At 39.5% G+C, this 19848-nt stretch overlaps 1 protein-coding gene across 1 annotated transcript in view; it reads right to left on the minus strand.

The window, feature by feature from the left end:
• The window catches only part of PCSK1 (proprotein convertase subtilisin/kexin type 1), a 52334-nt gene extending 50142 nt beyond the window's left edge, over positions 1-2192 (minus strand). Inside the window, exon 1 of the mRNA XM_004009088.6 lies at positions 1813-2192. Coding sequence (XP_004009137.2) covers positions 1813-1992 — 180 coding nt within the window. The 5' untranslated portion in view covers positions 1993-2192. The remainder of the gene's footprint in view (positions 1-1812) is intronic.
• Between the last annotated feature and the right edge of the window lie 17656 nt (positions 2193-19848).

The following is a 19848-nucleotide window of genomic DNA, read 5'->3' on the forward strand; positions in this document are numbered from 1 at the left end:
TCTGAGGCTAATAGGTAAGAAAAGGAAGAGGGAGTTATTTTTTGCTCTCTCCTCCAGTCTCCTTCCACAGTTACCAATGTTATTTAGCTTCAGCCCAAAGGATTAAGTTCCCAGGTTTTTTTTTTCCCTTCATAGAACACGTAAGATGTCCATGGTGCCCACAGTACACACCAGTACAATTCTACCCACTACTCACTCTCTTTTTAGACTCCAAGAATTCCTTGCAGTTTCCTGACTTCTAAATAAGTCAGTTTCTTTGTATCTCCCTGGTTTCCCACAAGCTGTTTTCTATGCCTTGAGTGCCTTCCCCAATCTCATAGTATTCCCACCTTTGACTCTTCTTCCTAAACCCTGTGCAAATGTTTCCTCCTTGGATTGTCTTCTTTCCCCTCTTCCCAATTCCCTTCCATCTTCAATCTTTCAATCAAGACTCCAGGAACAGTTTCTGTTGCTATACCAATTACTTGCAATTGCAATCATTTATTTTTAAATCAGTCTCTAGACTCATGGTTCCTTGAAGGTTTGTTTTCCTCCTATTATTCCTTAGCCCCCAACACGGAGCCTAGCACAGAATAAGGACTTGGCAAAAGCAAGACTATTGGTCTGCTACTGGTACACAGAGAAGAGAAGTCAATATGGGCATTGACTTTCGTGCTGGGCATTTCAGGCAGTTTGGCTCATAAAGTTGGAGCATGAAGCCTCTGGCAAGGGAAGCGCATTCTCCAGAGGATTTGAATCTATGGAATCGCAACGCCCACACCGATTACTCATCCCTGACTTCAGCTGCATCTCTACCACCACCTCTAGAAAAAACGCGCCAAAATGTTTTACAACTCCCTCCTCCCTCATTTCAGCGAACAACTTACAAGGCAAGAAACAAGGGCTTGATTCTGAGCCAAGGGAAAGGAAAGCTTCCATGAGAACTCACAGCCCCCTACATAATGGCTCAATGCCCGTACCTCCCAGATATTTATTAACCCAGTCCTCACTTGAGCAGGCAACAGTTTCTTTCCCCCCATCCCCCCAAATGGAAACCCCTGGGAAGCTAAAATACATTTGGCTGAGGAACAGAAAGAAATCCTTTCCCCACCGTCACTTCGGCAGCCTGACCCTTCAGGTAAACTGACCGACCGAAGTTGTGAGGCTCGGACTTTGCAAGTTTCCAGTGAGAGCCCGGAGCTTGCAGTAGAGGGCTGGAGAGTTGGTCCCATCCCTCTCACCCACCTCATCTACCACTCCGAAACCCCCAGCCCCGGGTTGTGAGTCGAGGCCACTGGCACTCTCCAGAGAGAGCTGAGCCGTGGGCGTATCTGAGAAGGCTGCAGCGAACATCTCCAAGCCTACTTGGCCCCTTGCAGCAGGACTTGGATCTGATGCTGCCATATTGAAAAGAAGGAAACAGCCGGCTCCTGACGCAGACCTGCTGAGACCCAGGGGGACTGAGCGCACTGCCTCTCCCAGTCCTGGTGCTGGTTGGTACGAGCCTGCACGCATCTCAAGTTGCGTGAATGACAGTGGAGGGATTTTTCTTCCAAACTGCGCGGGAAACGGATTTCAGTTCCAGAACGGACAACAGCCAAGACTAAGCTGTACCCAGCTGCAGCGGCTGGGTTCTGCCTGGCTGCGCCCAGCCCAAACAATAAATAATGCAAGGCTTCTGCAAGCGCGCCAGGGGCGAGAGCCGGAAAAGCTCCTGCTCTTTGCCACTGGGCTCAGGAGAGTGCAATCTGGGACTCCCACTTGGGAGATGGCGCTCCAGTCCCTCCAGTCCCTTCGGGCCCCAGAAAGTTTCTTGAACGTGCAAACTCTTACCTGACCCAAAAGGTCATAGCCTAGCTCCTGGGCTATCGCCGAGGCTGCCTCAGGTCCCCCGGGGATCTCCGCCGCCCATTCATTCACAAACTGCCTCTTCGCTTTTACACTGTTCATTGCACACCAAGCGCAAAAGAGAGTGAAAGCAGTGCACTGCAGAGTCCAGGCTCTTCGCCCCATGGCTCTCACACCAGCTCGCACCCAAGTGGGGAGGGAGGGGAGCGAGAAGAAAGCCAGAGAAGCCAGAAATGACCACCCCTTCCACTGCGGGGCTCGGGACCACTTTAGCCCGGGCTTGCTCTGCGATGAGATAAGAGACGCGCTGGAGACGCTGGGCGGTGGCGAGCGCTCAGCGCAGCGTTTCGGTCTCCCTGCCGAGTGGAGCCCCAGCCCTTCCGAGGAGGAATGGAAATGAGTGTTTACACGTCAAATCTACGAAAGCCATCTCTTGACGTCAGATCTACCTGGACTGAGATCTGGATGGTATTCCCGGCGGGGTGGAGAAGCTGCTAAAATAAGCAGCGAGGGATTAAGAAAAGGAAGAAACATTTGCCGGTATTGGTTAAGTCGGCTCTCTTTCCGACTGTAAATTTTGCAGCCGCGAGAAACACCTTCACTTCTCTTTGAGAAGTGCCCCTCATTTGAATATAACCACCAAGAATCAAAGACCTGGAGCGCAGCACACTTTCCTTCCCTTTTGTCCCTTTTGTCCATTTTCTTGACCTTTGCTTGATTATCTCCTGTGTGGGGGAAGGGAGAGAGGAGGATTTTTATAACGACCCTGTCGATATCAGCACCTGCTATGAGGAACAGGGCCTTTCCGTCTTTCAAATGGGACAGTGGCTGGGAAGGCAGAGACCAGAAGGGAAGCTTCTGACCTAATTTGCCCAAGAGAATGAGCATCTCTGGGAAGACAATGTTAAAGCAACATTTTAAAGAACATATTTTTAACCATTCAAGACACCTTAGTTAACAAGTTTACATCCTTCTCCCCTCTGTTTCTTAACCTCAGTAAAACAATATCTGAAATTCTGTCTCAGATATTGCAGCACCCACTACCACCCACTTTACAGTCTTTATCAGAAAAAAAGATTAATCACATTATTTTAAATTTTTATTTATTTTTATCATACAATTTTTAAAAAAAAATTCCTTTATTTATTAACAAGGAAGTGTACCCAAGTAGTATTGTGTTAATTCAGAGAGAGAGGAAGAGTAGGTTTCATTGACTCTGAAATTTCCATTCTTCCTTCAGGAGACCTTTTCACTTTGGTGTTGAACTGAAACTCTGCCATTACTTTCCCGTAAGAGGCACAGTTTCTTTTGGTGGATGAGTGTTTTCTTATGTAAAGAGAATAAGAAGATGTCTAAATGGTCCTCTATCCCAGAAAAGGGAAGTGGGTGCAGTGTCCTGTGGCTGAACCTTTTCTGATCCTGAGAAGTTGAGCCGGGTGGTAAATGCTAGGGTCTCTCTGCATTCAGCACCAAGGAGTGGACAGCGCCACCAGCTCTTGCCTGCGGGAGCTCGGCTTCTGAGTTCCAAGAATCGCCGTCTCCCCAAGAATCAAAATATTTCCGTTTGACTGGTACCATCCCCCTCTTTAAAAAGGAAAAACAGGAACTTGACCACAAGGGGAAAGTATGGTTAGGTCATGATCGTGACTAAATTGCACTGGAATTCTCGGGAACACAATGCACTCAGCCCCAAAATAAAATTGCAGGGGATTCAAAGTCTTGCCCGAGAAAGGTTTTTTCTTTCTTGTTTTTCTTTTTAAAGCTCCCAACCGCTGGGGGGCGCAGCCTATTCTAGAGAAAAGAGAAAAGTGTTAAGAGTGGGAGAAAGCATATGCGCCTGTGGAGAAAGGAAGCAAGAAATAACTCTTGACAGAAAGCAAATGAAATGGAGGCTTGGTGGAGGATAAGGTTAATAATGATTTTTCATTTGCCTCCATGTTTTCAGAAATGTGGAGGAGATCAATACTTTCTTTAAACATAAAGCTTCTTAATGAGAACTAATGCCAATGTTAATAAACCATGTGATGCAGTTAAGTCTATTACAATAATGTAACTCTCACATGAAGTGCTGTAGAATGGACTCAGATTGATAGTTTTTCTGTTGGCACTGTAAATTCACATGTGTGAGTATTGATGGCTAGGTGAGCTGTCTTTTCATATCTCAGCTGAGTTGTGGACTCAAGCTGTCTAGGGTATTTCATTCTTACAGCAGACAGATGCTAACTGTGTGCTAGCAAAACATGAGAAATTTGTTGCAAATGTTTAATAATGGTAGGAATAGTTAGAGCAGGAACATGTTTGCCCTTATTATTCTTCAAGTAAATCAGTTGGAAGTTCAAGCAAATCATTAAGGAGGCCAGTGTCTCATTAATGAATCATTTATCTTAAATGGAGCAACATATGCACCTGGAATAAACATTCGGGTGATATACTTAAAAGTGCATACTAAATTCTCACAGTAGAAAGATAATATCCATCCAAATATACATATATATATATATATCAGTAATTTATTTTGAAATTCTCTGAATTTTATCTGATGGACCTTAATTGCCACAGTTTCTGGGATGCAGAAGGGATGAAAGTTTGTTGAGGCTAGGGGTGCAAATATAGATGCAGGAGTCATCTTAAATTTGTCATATCAAGGGCTAACCCTGTCCTGCTATATAGATCATAGTGATAACCTCCAAGCCTATCACTGTCATATTTTATATCATGAATTAGAAGTCTCAATTATCACCCTTTAGTTGGTTTTAGTAGCATTTGGTTCATCTGATTAATTTATGTAGGAAACAGGATAATTCAGAAACTGCAAAGGACTGTTTCTATTATGAATTATCAAGTCTCATGCCTTTCATGACTGCTCCCAACTGCCCAGTGATACAGTTAATCATTTATTAGGTATTCTTGGAGGGTGGTAAGGTATTATAAACAGGAGGTAAAAGATGTTCAGAGATCTGTAGATCACCATATCTCTTTAGTATTAGAAAATAAAAACTTCAAACCTTTTGTTACAGTGAAATAAAGTAGGTATACTAGAGTATACAAAACCATGTACCCAATGATTTATCACAAAGTGAACACCATATAACCATTCAGGTCAAGAAAAAGAGTATTGCCAGCCCTTCAGAGTAATTTTTCAGTTGTTTTTTTTTTTTTTTTCAAGAAGCATAGTGGAAGGAGTGAGGAAATAACTTAGGTCTAACATTTTCCAATTGTTATGTAGACTTATATGTTTTCTTTGGGTAAATTTCCAGTTTTTAAAGGAATCACCACAGTGTTCTCCATAGTGGCTGTACTAGTTTGCATTCCCAACAGTGTAAGAGGGTTCTCTTTTCTCCACACCCTCTCCAGCATTTATTGCTTGTAGACTTTTAGATAGCAGCCATTCTGACTGGTGTGAAATGGTACCTTAAATTTGCATTTCTCTGACAATGAGTGATGTTGAGCATCTTTTCACGTATTTGTTAGCCACATGTATGTCTTCTTTGGAGAAATGTCTGTTTAGTTCTTTGGCCCATTTTTTTGATTGGGTCGTTTATTTTTCTGGAATTGAGCTGCAGGTGTTGCTTATATGTTTTTGAGATTAATTCTTTGTCAGTTGCTTCACGTACTATTATTTTCTCCCTTTCTGAAGGCTGTCTTTTCACCTTGCTTATAGTTTCCTTTATTGTACAGAAGCTTTTAATTTTAATTAGGTCCCATTTGTTTATTTTTGTTTTTATTTCCAATATTCTGGGAGGTGGGTTATAGAGGATCCTGCTGTGGTTTATGTCGGAGAGTGTTTTGCCTATGTTCTCCTCTAGGAGTTTTATAGTTTCTGGTCTTACATTTAGATCTTTAATCCATTTTGAGTTTATTTTTGTGTGTGGTGTTAAAAAGTGCTCTAGTTTCATTCTTTTACAAGTGGTTGACCAGTTTTCCCAGCACCACTTGTTAAAGAGACTGTCTTTTTTCCATTGTATATTCTTGTCTCCTTTGTCAAAGATAAGGTGTCCATAGGTGCTTGGGTTTATCTCTGGGTTTTCTATTTTGTTCCATTGATCTATGTTTCTGCCTTTGTGCCAGTACCATACCATCTTGATGACTGTGGCTTTGTAGTAGAGCCTGAAGTCAGGCAGGTTGATTCCTCCTGTTCCATTCTTCTTTCTCAAGATTGCTTTGGCTGTTTCAGGTTTTTTGTATTTCCATACAAATTGTGAAATTATTTGTGCTAGCTCTGTGAAAAATACCGTTGGTAGCTTGATAGGGATTGCATTTGAATCTATAGATTGCTTTGGGTAGTATACTCTTTTTCACTATATTGATTCTTCTGATCTATGAACACGGTATATTTCTCCATCTATTTGTATCCTGTTTGATTTCTTTCACCAGTGTTTTATAGTTTTCTATATATAGGTCTTTAGTTTCTTTAGGTAGATATAGTCCTAAGTATTTTATTCTTTTTGTTGCAATGGTGAATGGAATTGTTTCCTTAATTTCTTTGTCTACTTTCTCATTGTTAGTGTATAGGAATGCAAGGGATTTCTGTGTGTTGATTTTATATCCTGCAACTTTACTATATTCATTGATTAGCTCTAGTAATTTTCTGGTGGAGTCTTTAGGGTTTTCTATGTAGAGGATCATGTCATCTGCAAACAGTGAGAGTTTTACTTCTTCATTTCCAATTTGGATTCCTTTTATTTCTTTTTCTGCTCTGATTGCTGTGGCCAAAACTTCCAGAACTATGTTGAATGGTTCACTTGTGAAAGTGGGCACCCTTGTCTTGTTCCTGACTTTAGGGGAAATGCTTTCAATTTTTCACCATTGAGGATAATGTTTGCTGTGGGTTTGTCATATAGTATGTTCCTTCTATTCCTGTTTTCTGGAGGGTTATTTATATCATAAATGGGTGTTGAATTTTGTCAAAGGCTTTCTCTGCATCTATTGAGAGAATCATATTTTTTTCAATATGTTAATGTGGTGTGTTACATTGATTGATTTGCAGATATTGAAAAATCTTTGCATCCCTGGGATAAAGCCCACTTGGTCATGGTGTATGATCTTTTTAATATGTTGTTGGATTCTGTTTGCTAGAATTTTGTTAAGGATTTTTGCATTTCTGTTCATCAGTGATATTGGCCTGTAATTTTCTTTTTTTGTGGCATCTTTGTCAGGTTTTGGTATTAGGGTGATGGTGGCCTCATAGAATGAGTTTGGAAGTTTACCTTCCTCTGCAGTTTTCTGGAAGAGTTTGAGGACGATAGGTGTTAGCTCTTCTCTAAATTTTTGGTGGAATTCAGCTTTGAAGCCATCTGGTCCTGGGCTTTTATTTGCTGGAAGATTTCTGATTACAGTTTCAATTTCCATGCTTGTGATGGGTGTTGGAGAAGACTCTTGAGAGTACCTTGGACTGCAAGGAGATCCAACCAGTCCATTCGAAAGGAGATCAGCCCTGGGTGTTCTTTGGAAGGAATGATGCTAATGCTGAAACTCCAGTACTTTGGCCACCTCATACGAAGAGTTGACTCATTGGAAAAGACTCTGATGCTGGGAGGGATTGGGAGCAGGAGGAAAAGAGGATGACAGAGGATGAGATGGCTGGATGGCATCACTGACTTGATGGACATGAGTTTGAGTGAACTCTGGGGGTTGGTGATGGATAGGGAGGCCAAAGAGTCAGACACGACTGAGCCACTGAACTGAACTGAACCGAACTGATGGGTCTGTTAAGATTTTCTATTTCTTCCTGGTTCAGTTTTGGAAAGTTGTACTTTTCTAAGAGTTTGTCTACTTCTTCCAAGTTGTCCATTTTATTGGCATATGGTTGCTGATAGTAGTCTCTTATGATCCTTTGCATTTCTGTGTTGTCTATTGTGATATCTCCACTTTCAATTCTAATTTTATTGATTTGATTTCTCTCCCTTTGTTTCTTGATGAGTCTGGCTAATGGTTTGTCAATTTTATTTATCTTCTCAAAGAACCAGCTTTTGGCTTTGTTGATTTTTGCTATGGTCTCTTTTGTTTCCTTTGCATTTATTTCTGCCCTAATTTTTAAGATTTCTTTCCTTCTACTAACCCTGGGGTTCTTCTGCCATATGACCCAGCAATCCCACTGCTGGGCATACATGCCGAGGAAACCAGAATTGAAAGAGAAAAGTGTACCCCAATGTTCATCACAGCACTGTTTGTAATAGCCAGGACATGGAAGCAACCTAGATGTCCATCAGCAGATGATTGGATAAGAAAGCTGTGGTACATATACACAATGGAGTATTACTCAGCCATTAAAAAGAATACATTTGAATCAGTTCTAATGAGGTGGATAAAACTGGAGCCTATTATACAGAGTGAAGTAAGCCAGAAAGAAAAACATCAATACAGTATAATAATGCATATATATGGAATTTAGAAAGATGGCAAAAGAGACACAGATGTATAGAACAGTCTTTTGGACTCTGTGGGAGAGAGCAAGGGTGGGATGATTTGGGAGAATGGCATTGAAACATGTATATTATCATATGTGAGATGAATCACCAGTCCAGGTTTAATGCATGATACAGGGTGCTCGGGGCTGGTGCACTGGGATGACCCAGAGGGATAGGATGGGGAAGGAGGTGGGAGGGGGATTCAGGATGGGGAACACATGTACACCCATGGCGGATTCATGTTGATGTATGGCGAAACCAATACAATATTGTAAAGTAATCAGCCTCCAATTAAAATAAATAAATTTATATTTAAAAAAGAAAAAAATAGTATCTATATACTAAGATAAGTATGTGATTAATTAGTCTGTAATTATACTAGAGATATTTGGTAACAGAACATATTATAGAGGGAAATCTACCTATAGCAGTATTTTTGCCCCAAATAGAAAATTATAATATTTTCATGACACACGGGGTAAGCTGGAAGACATTTGGGAATATCTGTACAGCACTTACTAAAGCTATTTTTTGCATTTTTAAAAATGTGATGCAGTTTTGACAAGAAAATACAATATAATATTTGGAGCAATATATTAAAATTGAATATAAATAACATTAAATTAAAAACTGTAAATGTACTTCCACCAGTGTAACCATTTAATCTCAGATTTTATGCTTGAAAGCCTATATCATTTCTAATCAAAACATTCCAGTGTCAGTCTTTTTGAATTGTTTATGGCTGCTGTCAGTTAAAAAAAATTTTGTAGAAGAGAATAAAAATTTTGAAACAACTTTTACAATCATTAAAAATTTGCAACATTTGATCTTAAATATAGCAATTCTTCCCCTTAGCTCCTTGCTAAATTTACCTTAGGAATTTCATAAGAGGTTGCTGTAAATTTAGAATTCACCTAAATTTTATAAAGTATTACAAAATCACTTTTCTAAATTGAAAAATACATGTACCTTTTGGAAATGTTACCATGAACCTACTTTGCCACAAATGGATAAAGGTATTTAATGCATGGGAAGACTGATATTGGTGCCATTGCCTAAAGATATACCTGCCAAAATCTTCTTTCTCATTGTCTAACCTCCCATGGCCAAATTTTGGTGGGGCTGCTATGCTAATTAAGCACTTAGGACATGAACTTCTCCAACAGATCCATAGTTCCTTCTCCTAAGATAAAAACAGACGTGCTTGCAGCAAGTTGCTGAAGGTGATAACAAGATAGACGTTCAGCTTGGTTGAGCTTACTCTCTTGAGGCCAGACCAATGAGTGCTATGTGTCACTCACTAATCATGATTGACTAATTGCCGACCTGGCTGAATCTTCTCTCCAGGAGTCCAGGATCAGGCTGCTTGCCTGGCCCTCCCAAAGGATGAAAAGACCAAATATCTTGAAGCACATCTATAATCCTACAGGCTAGGAAGTTCTATCTACAGGAATGAAGGTAAGAGGGTAATAAAGCAAAGTCTGTACACTGAAAGGCTCCAGAGAGGATGAGTAATTATAAAGCACTTATTGAGTGAACTGGACAAAGTACTGAATTTAATACAAAGTTGAATTATTAAAATTGAAAAAATGAGTGCTATTAATTCCAATTATTGAACATGACTTGTCACTTCTAGTGAAAGTAGATAATTAAATGTAGTCATGTACAAATATTTATTAATACTTCTTTTTTTACTTTAGAATGGGGTCCTTAAAAATTTGCATTTACTGAGAAAGTTTTGAATTCCAGGCAGTACTCTTGCTTCCTCTGTGCTCTCAAACACTACCATTTTCATATGGAAAACACAGAATATAATTGCTTTTGCTGTTCCTGAAGTGTATTTTTTTTTATTTTTTAGTGAAAATTATAGACTGTCAGTATCAAAAAGTAACCTTAACAGTTATCTGGTTCCTTGCTTCTCAGAGTGTGGTTCACATACTACATGATAGGCATTACTTGGGAGCTTTTTAGAAATTCATTTGGTCTATCAACCCCCACACCAACACTACTGAATCAGAACTGTTTTTTCTGAGTCCATGTTGACTCATATACAATTAAAGTTTGAGAAGCATTGATCTAGTTAACACATTCTTAAATATACGAAACTCTAAGGAATATTCCTTTTTACCATTGAGAATGACATTAACAATGGCTTTGTCATATATGACCTTTTTTGTGTTGGGATAAGTTTCTTCTATTCTCACTTTTCGGAGAGCTTTTTATCATGAATCGGTATTGAATTTTGTCAAAAGCGTTTTGTGCATCTGTTGAGATGATCATATGGTTTTCATTCTTCACTTTGTTAATGTGGTGTTTCACATTGATTGATTTGTGGATATTAAGGAATTCTTGCATCCCTGAGATAAATCCCACTTGATTGTGGTATATGATCCTTTTAGTGTATTGTTGGATTTGGTTTTGTTGAGTATTTTTGCGTCTATGTTCATCAGTGATACTGGCCTATAATTTTATTCTTTGTGTGTTATCTTTGGTTTTGGTATCAAGGTAATGGTGGCCTCATAGAATGAGCTTGAGTTTTCCTTCCTCTGTGATTTTTGGAAGTTTTAGAAGGGTAGGAGTTAACTTTTCTCTAAATGTTTAATAGAATTCACCTGTGAAGCTATCTTATCCTGGACTTTTGTTTGTTGGAAGTTTTAAAATCACTATTTCAATTTCAGTACTTGGGATTGGTCTGTTCATATTTTCTATTTCTTCCTGGTTCAATCCTGGAAGGTTTTATCTTTTTTAAGAATTTGTCTGTTTCTTCGAGGTTGTCCATCTTTTGGCATGTAGTTATTTGTAGTAGTCTCATGATTCTTTTAATTTCTGTAGTGTTAGCTGTAGCTTCAAATTTTACCGATTTGAGTGGATAAAAAAATACATGGTGCCAATAAACAATGAAATATTACTTACCTATAAAAATAAAATAACACCATGAGTCTAGAGATTATCATAACATGTGAAGTAACTCAGAGAAAGACATGCATGTGATATCACTCATGTGTGGACTCTAATCAACAAATAAAGATAAAAATGAACTTATTTACAAAACAGAAGCAGACTTACAGATAGCAAGAACAAACTTATGGTTACCAAAGTGGAAATGGAGAGGGTAAATCAGGAGCTTGAGATGAATGCATACACTCTACTATGTGTAAGACAAAGAACTAGCAAGGACCTACTGTGTAGCACAGGGAACTCTACTCAATACTCTGTGGTAACCTATGTGAGAAAAGAATCTAAAAAAAATAAATAAATGTGCATATATCACTGAGTCACTTTGCTGTACCACTGAAACTAACGCAACGTTGTAAATCAACTATATGCCAATAAAATTAGAAATTTTTAAAAAGGAATATTTCTATCAAATAGGTAATTCAGAGTCTCTCCCAAAACAGCCTATTCTTTGGTTTGGGTTAGCTCAAATGGTTACAAAACCTTTCCTTATAATGACATAAATCTTTGCTCATTTTTTTCCTCCAGTCATGCTAATTTTTCCCTACTGCACCACACTGGTAGGCATTAAGCTCTTTTTTTGTGTGACAGCTTTTCTGATGTGGAAGACAGATTTATTATGTCTTGTCTAAGTTTTCTTACTTTAGGTTAAACATTCTCAATCTGTTTTAATGATTTAGCATTCTGGTTACTCTTGTCTGAACAGGATCTTTTAAAGATACTTTTAAAAATATGGCATGCAGAATTAAATTTAATATAGTCAGCCAAACCTGTGTTGATTAGAGCAAGAATTTCATCTCTTTCTCGAAACTATCCCTCTGCCACGATAGCATAAAACTGAGTTAGCTTTACTTTTTCCTTGTTGAACAAATAGTTTACAATAATCTCTATTTATAGTCACATGTGCTATTAAGCCACATTTCCACCCTGATTTGCACAGTTTTTGTGTTCTTGTTATCTGTGTATATGGATGCAGGATGTTTGGAATCTTGATTTTATCATCCATTGATTTGCATGAGCTTTATGGTATATACAAATGAAGTCAGCTTTCTATTAGTAGCTTTGTTCAGGTTATTAATAAAAAGATTTCAGTTAGTTAATTTATTGAAAGAGAAAAGATAGAACTACTAGAAACTTCCTTACAAGTTAATTTAATAATAGTATACTTTAGAAGCAATTTCAACTTTCCCTCACCAGTGACTGTTCCAAAGAGTAGCAGAGGGCATTGTTACATGTTATGTAGAGGTCTAGATATACAGTTTCTATAGGATTGACTCTCTCTATGTCATGCTGCGTATCAGTGATCAAAATTTATTGTGTGAGTAATTCAAACCAAAACTTTAATAACTTGGAATTGATGATTGCCCATTGATCTAGTTCATAAAACTTACTTTCTTTTCATTCTTGGAACTGAGAATTTTTGACCAGTTCATCTTTCAGCACTGATCTTTATTCTGCCTTCTAATATTCCTCAGTGATCTTTGACGCTGGTTCAGGTGTCTCCCTTTTATAACGAATTTATTCTTCATTGACATTTACCCATGTTATCTGTCCCCTCCCCTTGAATTAGTCCCAGGTAATAGTGGTATACAACAGAAGTCATCTTGGATGAATCAAAATTGTTTTGGTTTCAAAAGACAAATAGCTGTGTCCTAACTAAAACTAGCTTAAGCACGAGAAGGGAAATATATTGGGTTATGTTATTAAAGCATGAAAAATGAAATATAGAACTGGCCCAAGGGACTGGAATCAGAGACTTAAATAGCTTTTATCAAGTGCCCTCCTCATCCCCTCTCTCATTTCTCAGCTTCTACATCGTCATAGTTCTCATTTCTCAGGCTTTTCCACAGGGTGACACATGTGACCATTGCCACTTCTGAGATCACAGCTTTTGAGTTCATAATATAAGGGGGAAAAGAGGATTTCCTTTCAGTCCTCAATGTGAAAGTCCCAGGGCAAAACTATGGGTGCTAGGCTTCACTGATACTGATACCTTCACCCTGGGCCAGTCAGTGTGTTCTGATTGGCTAGATGTAGACCATGTGACCAACACTGTATTTGAAAGTGTAAGGAGGGTATTAGTTTTAGTATGACTTGTAGTTACATCATTATTTCAGTGGTTTCAGTAAGGAAAGAGCAATTCCCCAAAGAAAGGGTGAAGTGGAGGTTTGTGTAATAAAGAAAGGAAAAGTGTTTAGAAACAAAAGGAAGTTCCCATAATTAAAAGAGAAAAAAAAAAGTCTAGGAACATAAACAATCACCATGCCCTTCAGCAGACAGAAAGTAAGTAAAAAATAGTCATTGACAATCCATATTTTCCCATTCTGTGGTATTATCTCTCCTGTGGTTCATGCATTTAAGCATCGTTCAACATTTAAAAGCAAATACTGATGTAGAATTAGTTAATTTAGACAATATAAATATAGCATGTAGTAGATTTAAATCCTTGTAAATTGTTTAAAAAAAGACTTAGGAGTGAGGTTATAAAAACAAAATCTTTTCTAGCTTTTCATCTTGAAGTAATTTTAGATTTACAAAAAGTTGTAAAGACAGTATATACGGCTCATTTATCTTTCACTCAGCTTTTCCACATCATATATCTATAGTACTAGTTAGCTAAACCAAGACATTACCATTGGTATACTACTATTAGATATTCTAAAGAGCTTCTTCAATTTTCTCATGATTAGGTTAGAATTATGCTTTTTTTTTTTTTTTTCAGTAGGAAGTGATGGTATGTCATTTTCACTGCTGGTGTCAGGAGGTACCGATATCTACATGTCTAAATTACTAGAGATGCTGTTTCTGATCACTTGAATAAAGTGGCATTGTCCAGATTATTCTCCACTACAAAATTACTGTTTGAGAAAAAAATATTTCAGTACAAAAATAATTGTTTAAGTCATGATGAAAAGAACCAAAGTATATTAATAATATCCAATTTGAGAAAACAAAAATAATTTCACTTCCACAGGCCCTTGTATCTTGTGATCCTCGTTATTTATTATTCCACAAGCCAGGAGATGGCTTTTCAGTCTTACTGAGTGTATTTCTTACTTGTCATATCTGGGATCAGGGTTGGTCCACTCTTAGAACCACAGTTAGAAACAATTGTTTGAGGCCTGCTTTTTCTTGCCTGTTTACAACAGCTTCAGTCCAGTCCTTCAAGGATTACGTTTATTTAAACAACAGGCAGATTAATCCCAGCATTCACTGGAAGGAGATGAGAAACAAAGGAAAAGTTCAGTTCAGTTCCGTTAATTTCAGTTGCTCAGTCGTGTCCAACTCTTTGCGACCCCATGAATTGTAGCACGCCAAGCCTCCCTGTCCATCACCAACTCCCGGAGTTCACTCAGACTCACATCCATCGAGTCAGTGATGCCATCCAGCCATCTCATCCTTTGCCGTCCCCTTCTCCTCCTGCCCCCAATCCCTCCCAGCATCAGGGTCTTTTCCAATGAGTCAACTCTTCACATGAGGTGGCCAAAGTATTGGAGTTTCAGCTTTAGCATCAGTCCTTCCAAAGAACAGCCAGGACTGATCTCCTTCAGAATGGACTGGTTGGATCTCCTTGCAGTCCAAGGGACTCTCAAGAGTCTTCTCCAACACCACAGTTCAAAAGCATCAATTCTTTGGCACTCAGCTTTCTTCACAGTCCAACTCTCATATCCATACCTGACCACTGGAAAAACCATAGCCTTGACTAGACGGACCTTTTTTGGCAAAGTAATGTCTCTGCTTTTGAATATGCTATCTAGGTTGGTCATAACTTTTCTTCCAAGGAGCAAGCGTCTTTTAATTTCACGGCTGCAATCACCATCTGCAGTGATTTTGGAGCCCCCTAAAATAAAGTCTGCCACTGTTTCCACTGTTTCCCCATCCATTTCCCATGAAGTGATGGGACCAGATGCCACGATATTCGTTTTTTGAATGTTGAGCTTTAAGCCAAATTTTTCACTCTCCTCTTTAAGTTAGGTTCAATCTATTACTGTTGTTTATCCCTCAGTGGTCCTGCTAGAAATAGAACCTGAAGATGACCAATCCTACAACTGACGCTGGGGGGGTCTTGGATTGCTTCCCACCCTGGCACAGATGTCTCAGTCCTCAATTGCCTTCCCAGGCCTCTTTGAGCACCACTAACTCACTGCAAAGGGCAAACAGGTCTGTGAAAGTAGAATCGGTCCACCACACATTACTTTAAAATTCTGAGTTGATTTCTGACACTTAAACTTGGGAGTTGTTTAATGCAAATCTGGTTTTCTGGCTTCTTAAAAAAGACATTAAAAAAAAAAACAAAGAAATACAGGTCTGAATTCCCACCATTATCAGACACTGAGACAAAGGGCAAATTTCTGCAATTATGTTGACCTCTGCTTTTTTTTTTTTCTTATGATAAAGTTCAGGTATCCTTGACTCTATCAAACGTAGGAAAACAAAGCATAGCGGGAGTCAGAGATTTAAAGAAAACTTTGTCTTAAGCTTGACTTACACAATCAGTTGTGGTATCTGCCTGTCTCCTCTGAGCATTTGTGTCTGTACCCTTTTCCCTGAAGCCTCCTGCAGACTCTTTCCTATGTTGTCCAAACCCAGTCACACTGCAGCCATGGCTGTTTACTCACAACAAGGAAGAGGACAACAGGTCCAATATCTTAAGCAAACGTGTGTTGGCCAGGTCTGGGTTGTTACATCCCAGGGAGAAAGTTATATCCCAGGAAGTAATGGTATGTCATTTTCACTGCTGGTATCAGGAGGTACAGATATCCACATGTCCAAATTACTAGAGATGCTATCTCTGATCACTTAAGTGGCATTGTCCAGATTATTCTCCACTACAAAATTACTATTTGAGAAAGTATATTTTGGTGCAAAAATAATTGTGGCCAAGAGTTCCTTCCCAGCCCACAAATTTGGAAAAGAGATGGACTTGTGTGTGTGTGTGTGTGTGTGTGTGTGTGTGTGTGTGTGTGTGTGTGTGTGGTGGTGGTAGGGAAGATGGAACAGATGTTAGCAAGGTGAAGGAGTCAGTTTAGGCTATTGACTCAGCTTCAGTCCAGGTTAATCAGGATTCTGGGGTGGGGCCACACCTATACTTGGGGAAATATGGGGCTTTGTCACTGGGAAAGCTTGGGAAAAATAGCTTTGAGAAAGTGGTTTGTGGAGGGTGGTGGCTGGTGATCCAGTTTCTTCTTTCCTGGTGCTTTATCACTAGAAAAAGCAGAAGCAGTGCCTTTAATTTTATTTGCAAGGTGAACTGAGAGTTGATTGGAAAAATGACAGCATTTGACAAACGGATCCCAAACTCTACATGGACACTCTTTTGAGAAGCAATAAGTGCAGAGGCAAGAGCAGGCTCTGGGGCCAGACTGCCCAGGGCAGAATCCCAGTTCTGCCACTTTTATTCTCTCGGGACATTTGGTCATGGTTTTGACCCTTGTGTGCTTTCATTTCTTCATATGTAAAAAGGGCTGTAATGGTAACTTACCTGATGCAGTTATATGATATACCTAGTGCAAGTTAATGAGTTACTTTTATTGAGAAAATAGCACCTTTAGTTATGCCACAGTTTGCTGTCAAAGCGTTTTTCCAGTGGGGAGGATGTGGTACCGTTTTGGAGCCACATTGGTTGTGTGATTCCCAAGCTTAAACCTGACTGGCTCTGGTACCCAATCCACACATTATTCTCTTCTCTTCTACTCCAATATGCTCCCCTTCCTCTTTTCTTTCGACCATAGTCTTGAATATTCTCAGTAAAATTTCCCCGTAATCCTGCTGAGAGAAGCCAGCCAGGGTTGATGGGCTCCAGTGCGCTGAAATGCAGAAGAGTGAAGTGAGTTAGCTGTGGCTCATGCAGCTGGTGTGACCAGGGTACCAGCTCCTTTCTCTTTGAGCTCTTGGCATTTGATTTCATGGTGGAAGATAGTCACTGAGTTTTGGCTAATGGGAAGAACTAGAAAGACTAGAAAGTTGCTCCTCCAAACACAGTCTCTAAAAATGGCACTTTAAAAAAATTAGGTACTATGTTGAGTTGATGTGTGAAATATGATGGAAATGTATTGTGAAAGCTATAGTGGATCCTACAGTCAGTATCAAGAGTGGCAGTCAGACCCTGAGGCACACATAGACAACCATCAAAGGAGCACCTTTTAGGAAACTTGACTTCACCCCTGCATTTTGCCCTCCTGTTATTAGAACCTGTCTGTGATTCTACTTGTGTGATTGAACAGGAACACAGTCACTTCATTTCTATTTCTTTACTTCATCTGGGAAGGTTTAGATCTGGCCCATGTGCACCATGATTACAGGAATATAATGATAACTGGCACTTATACCGTACTGTATGCTCTTCATAAGGAGTTAACATTTACTAGCTTCTCACTACACTAGTACCACCAATTCCATTCTACAGACACGTAACCTAAGTCATAGGCTGAGTCCACCAGAGTTTGCCTAATTGATCTGATAGAGCTAAAAGGAGAACTCAGGCTTGCAGTACTTCTATCTTCATTTGCATGGAATATTTTGATGTTTAGTAGTTTAAGCAGTTGAGGGTATGAGTCCCCTCTGCCCCTTACAAGCACTGTTGTTTTAACCTGAAACTTCAGCTTCCTTATCTGTGCACTAGGGGAAATAAAACTGGTGACTCTTCATAAGAACTGGAGGTGACTCAGTCATGTAGATCTTTTAGAACAGGGCTTGCCACATGCTCAGTAAAGGCCAGCTGTTGCCTCTTTGTCTTCCCTGGTCATTTTCTTGGAGTTACAGCAAAGAGAACTGTCCATGGTTTGAGATTAATCCTAGAAACACCATGCTCCTGAGTTTATATTACCTGAAAAAGTGATTACCCTTTGTTGCTCTGGCAAGACTGGGAGCTCAAAAAATAAATTGATTAAATTGAACAGCATCCCTGACCGTTGGCACTAGGCATATCTTGAGGCCAGTAGTTTTCAAACAATTTATTTTGCATAAAGCTCATCTCGGATGCTTGTCTAAAATGCAAATTGCTAGGTGTCCCTCTTCCCATTCTGATTCTTGGATGACATGGGGCCTAGGAATCTGCAAACTTTAACCAATACCCTTGGAGAACATAGGAAACTCGGGAAGCCCCTCAGCTAGTGTTGGCTCCTCTCCTGCTGTTGCTTCTCCTACTCCTTTTCCTTCTGTTCCTCTTTTTTTGGTGGTGTTTTTGCCATCATGACCATTGCCTCTTCATCACCTGTCTTCTCTGTCTTCTCACTGCTTGCTTCTTCTCCCCCCTCCCAGCCCCCCACCCCTGCCTTTCACATAGACTGCCTGTTATTTTCCACTATTATGCTAACTCTATTATTATCTCTCTAGAGAAAATGCCACTGAACCTGGGTGAAAAATGCAGAGTAATTACTCAAAGGGGAAATATATATATATAAAACTTCCCTGGATCCAATTAGGAAGACAATCATTAAGTTGAAGTGATCATTTTGCCCTCACATCACTGTAAGACTCTGGCCCTCTCACAAAGAGTAAAATAGCCCATGTTTGTTTCCTGAGCTTGTCAATGTTAGACCCCAATTTAATGCCCCTGACAGTAAATTTTAAAGTCTTTCCCATTAAGATGCAACTAAGTACACCCACACAGGTATAGGATTGTTATCCAGACAATCCAATAGAAATCTTACTTATATTGCTATTTTGCTTTGAATCATCCAGGCATCCCAAGAAAGCTATTCTGGGTTCCTGTCTCCCCATTCCAACCCCCAGCTTATTGCACCTTATTGCTGAGAAACTAGAGAATACAGCCAGGTGCTAGCTATGAAAACCACTTTAACAAAGGATGATCACCTATCTGGACACTATATCTAGATAGCTTCAGAGTAAGTAGATATTTAGCAATTACCAGCTTTGAAAGAAATATAAATAGCTGATCCAAAGCATGAGTTTCCAAGTGATTTTAGCCCAAATTATATATGTGATTATCAGTGGTTTTCAGTTCTTTCTGTCCATTAGGGTCATTTAAGTAGCTTTTAGACAATATTAATGCCATGGCCTTACACCTAGAGATTGTGATTGAATTAGTGTGTCACAGAGCATGCTACTGATGCCACTGTTGTTCAGTTGCTAAGTCGTGTCTGACTCTCTGGGATCTCATGGACTGAAGCATACCAGGCTCCTCTGTCCTCCGCTATCTCCCAGAGTTTGCTCAAATTCATGTTCATTGACTCGGTGGTGCTATCATCTAACCATCTCATCCTCTGCTGCCCCCTTCTCCTTTTACCTTCAATCTTTCCCAGCATCAGGGTCTTTCCCAATGAGCCAGCTCTTTGAATCAGGTGGCCAGAGTATTGGACTTTCAGTTTCAGCATCATTTTTTTTTTCAGTGAATATTCAGGGTTGATTTCCTTTAGGATTGCCTGGTTTGATCTCCTTGCAGTCCAAGGGACTCTGATGAGTGTTCTCCAGCACTACAGTTTGAAAACATCAGTTCTTTGGTGCTCAGCCTTCTTTATAGTCCAGCTCTTACATTCATACATGACTTGGAAAAACCATACCTTTGACTATATGGATCTTTGTTAACAAAGTGATGTCTCTGCTTTATAATATGCTATCTAGGTTTGTCATAGCTTTCGTTCCAAGAAGCAAGTGTCTTCGAATTTCATGGCTATAGTCACTGTCTGCAGCAATGTTG

The sequence above is a fragment of the Ovis aries genome, chromosome 5, assembly GCF_016772045.2.
Source record: "Ovis aries strain OAR_USU_Benz2616 breed Rambouillet chromosome 5, ARS-UI_Ramb_v3.0, whole genome shotgun sequence".
Classification (NCBI taxonomy): domain Eukaryota; kingdom Metazoa; phylum Chordata; class Mammalia; order Artiodactyla; family Bovidae; genus Ovis; species Ovis aries.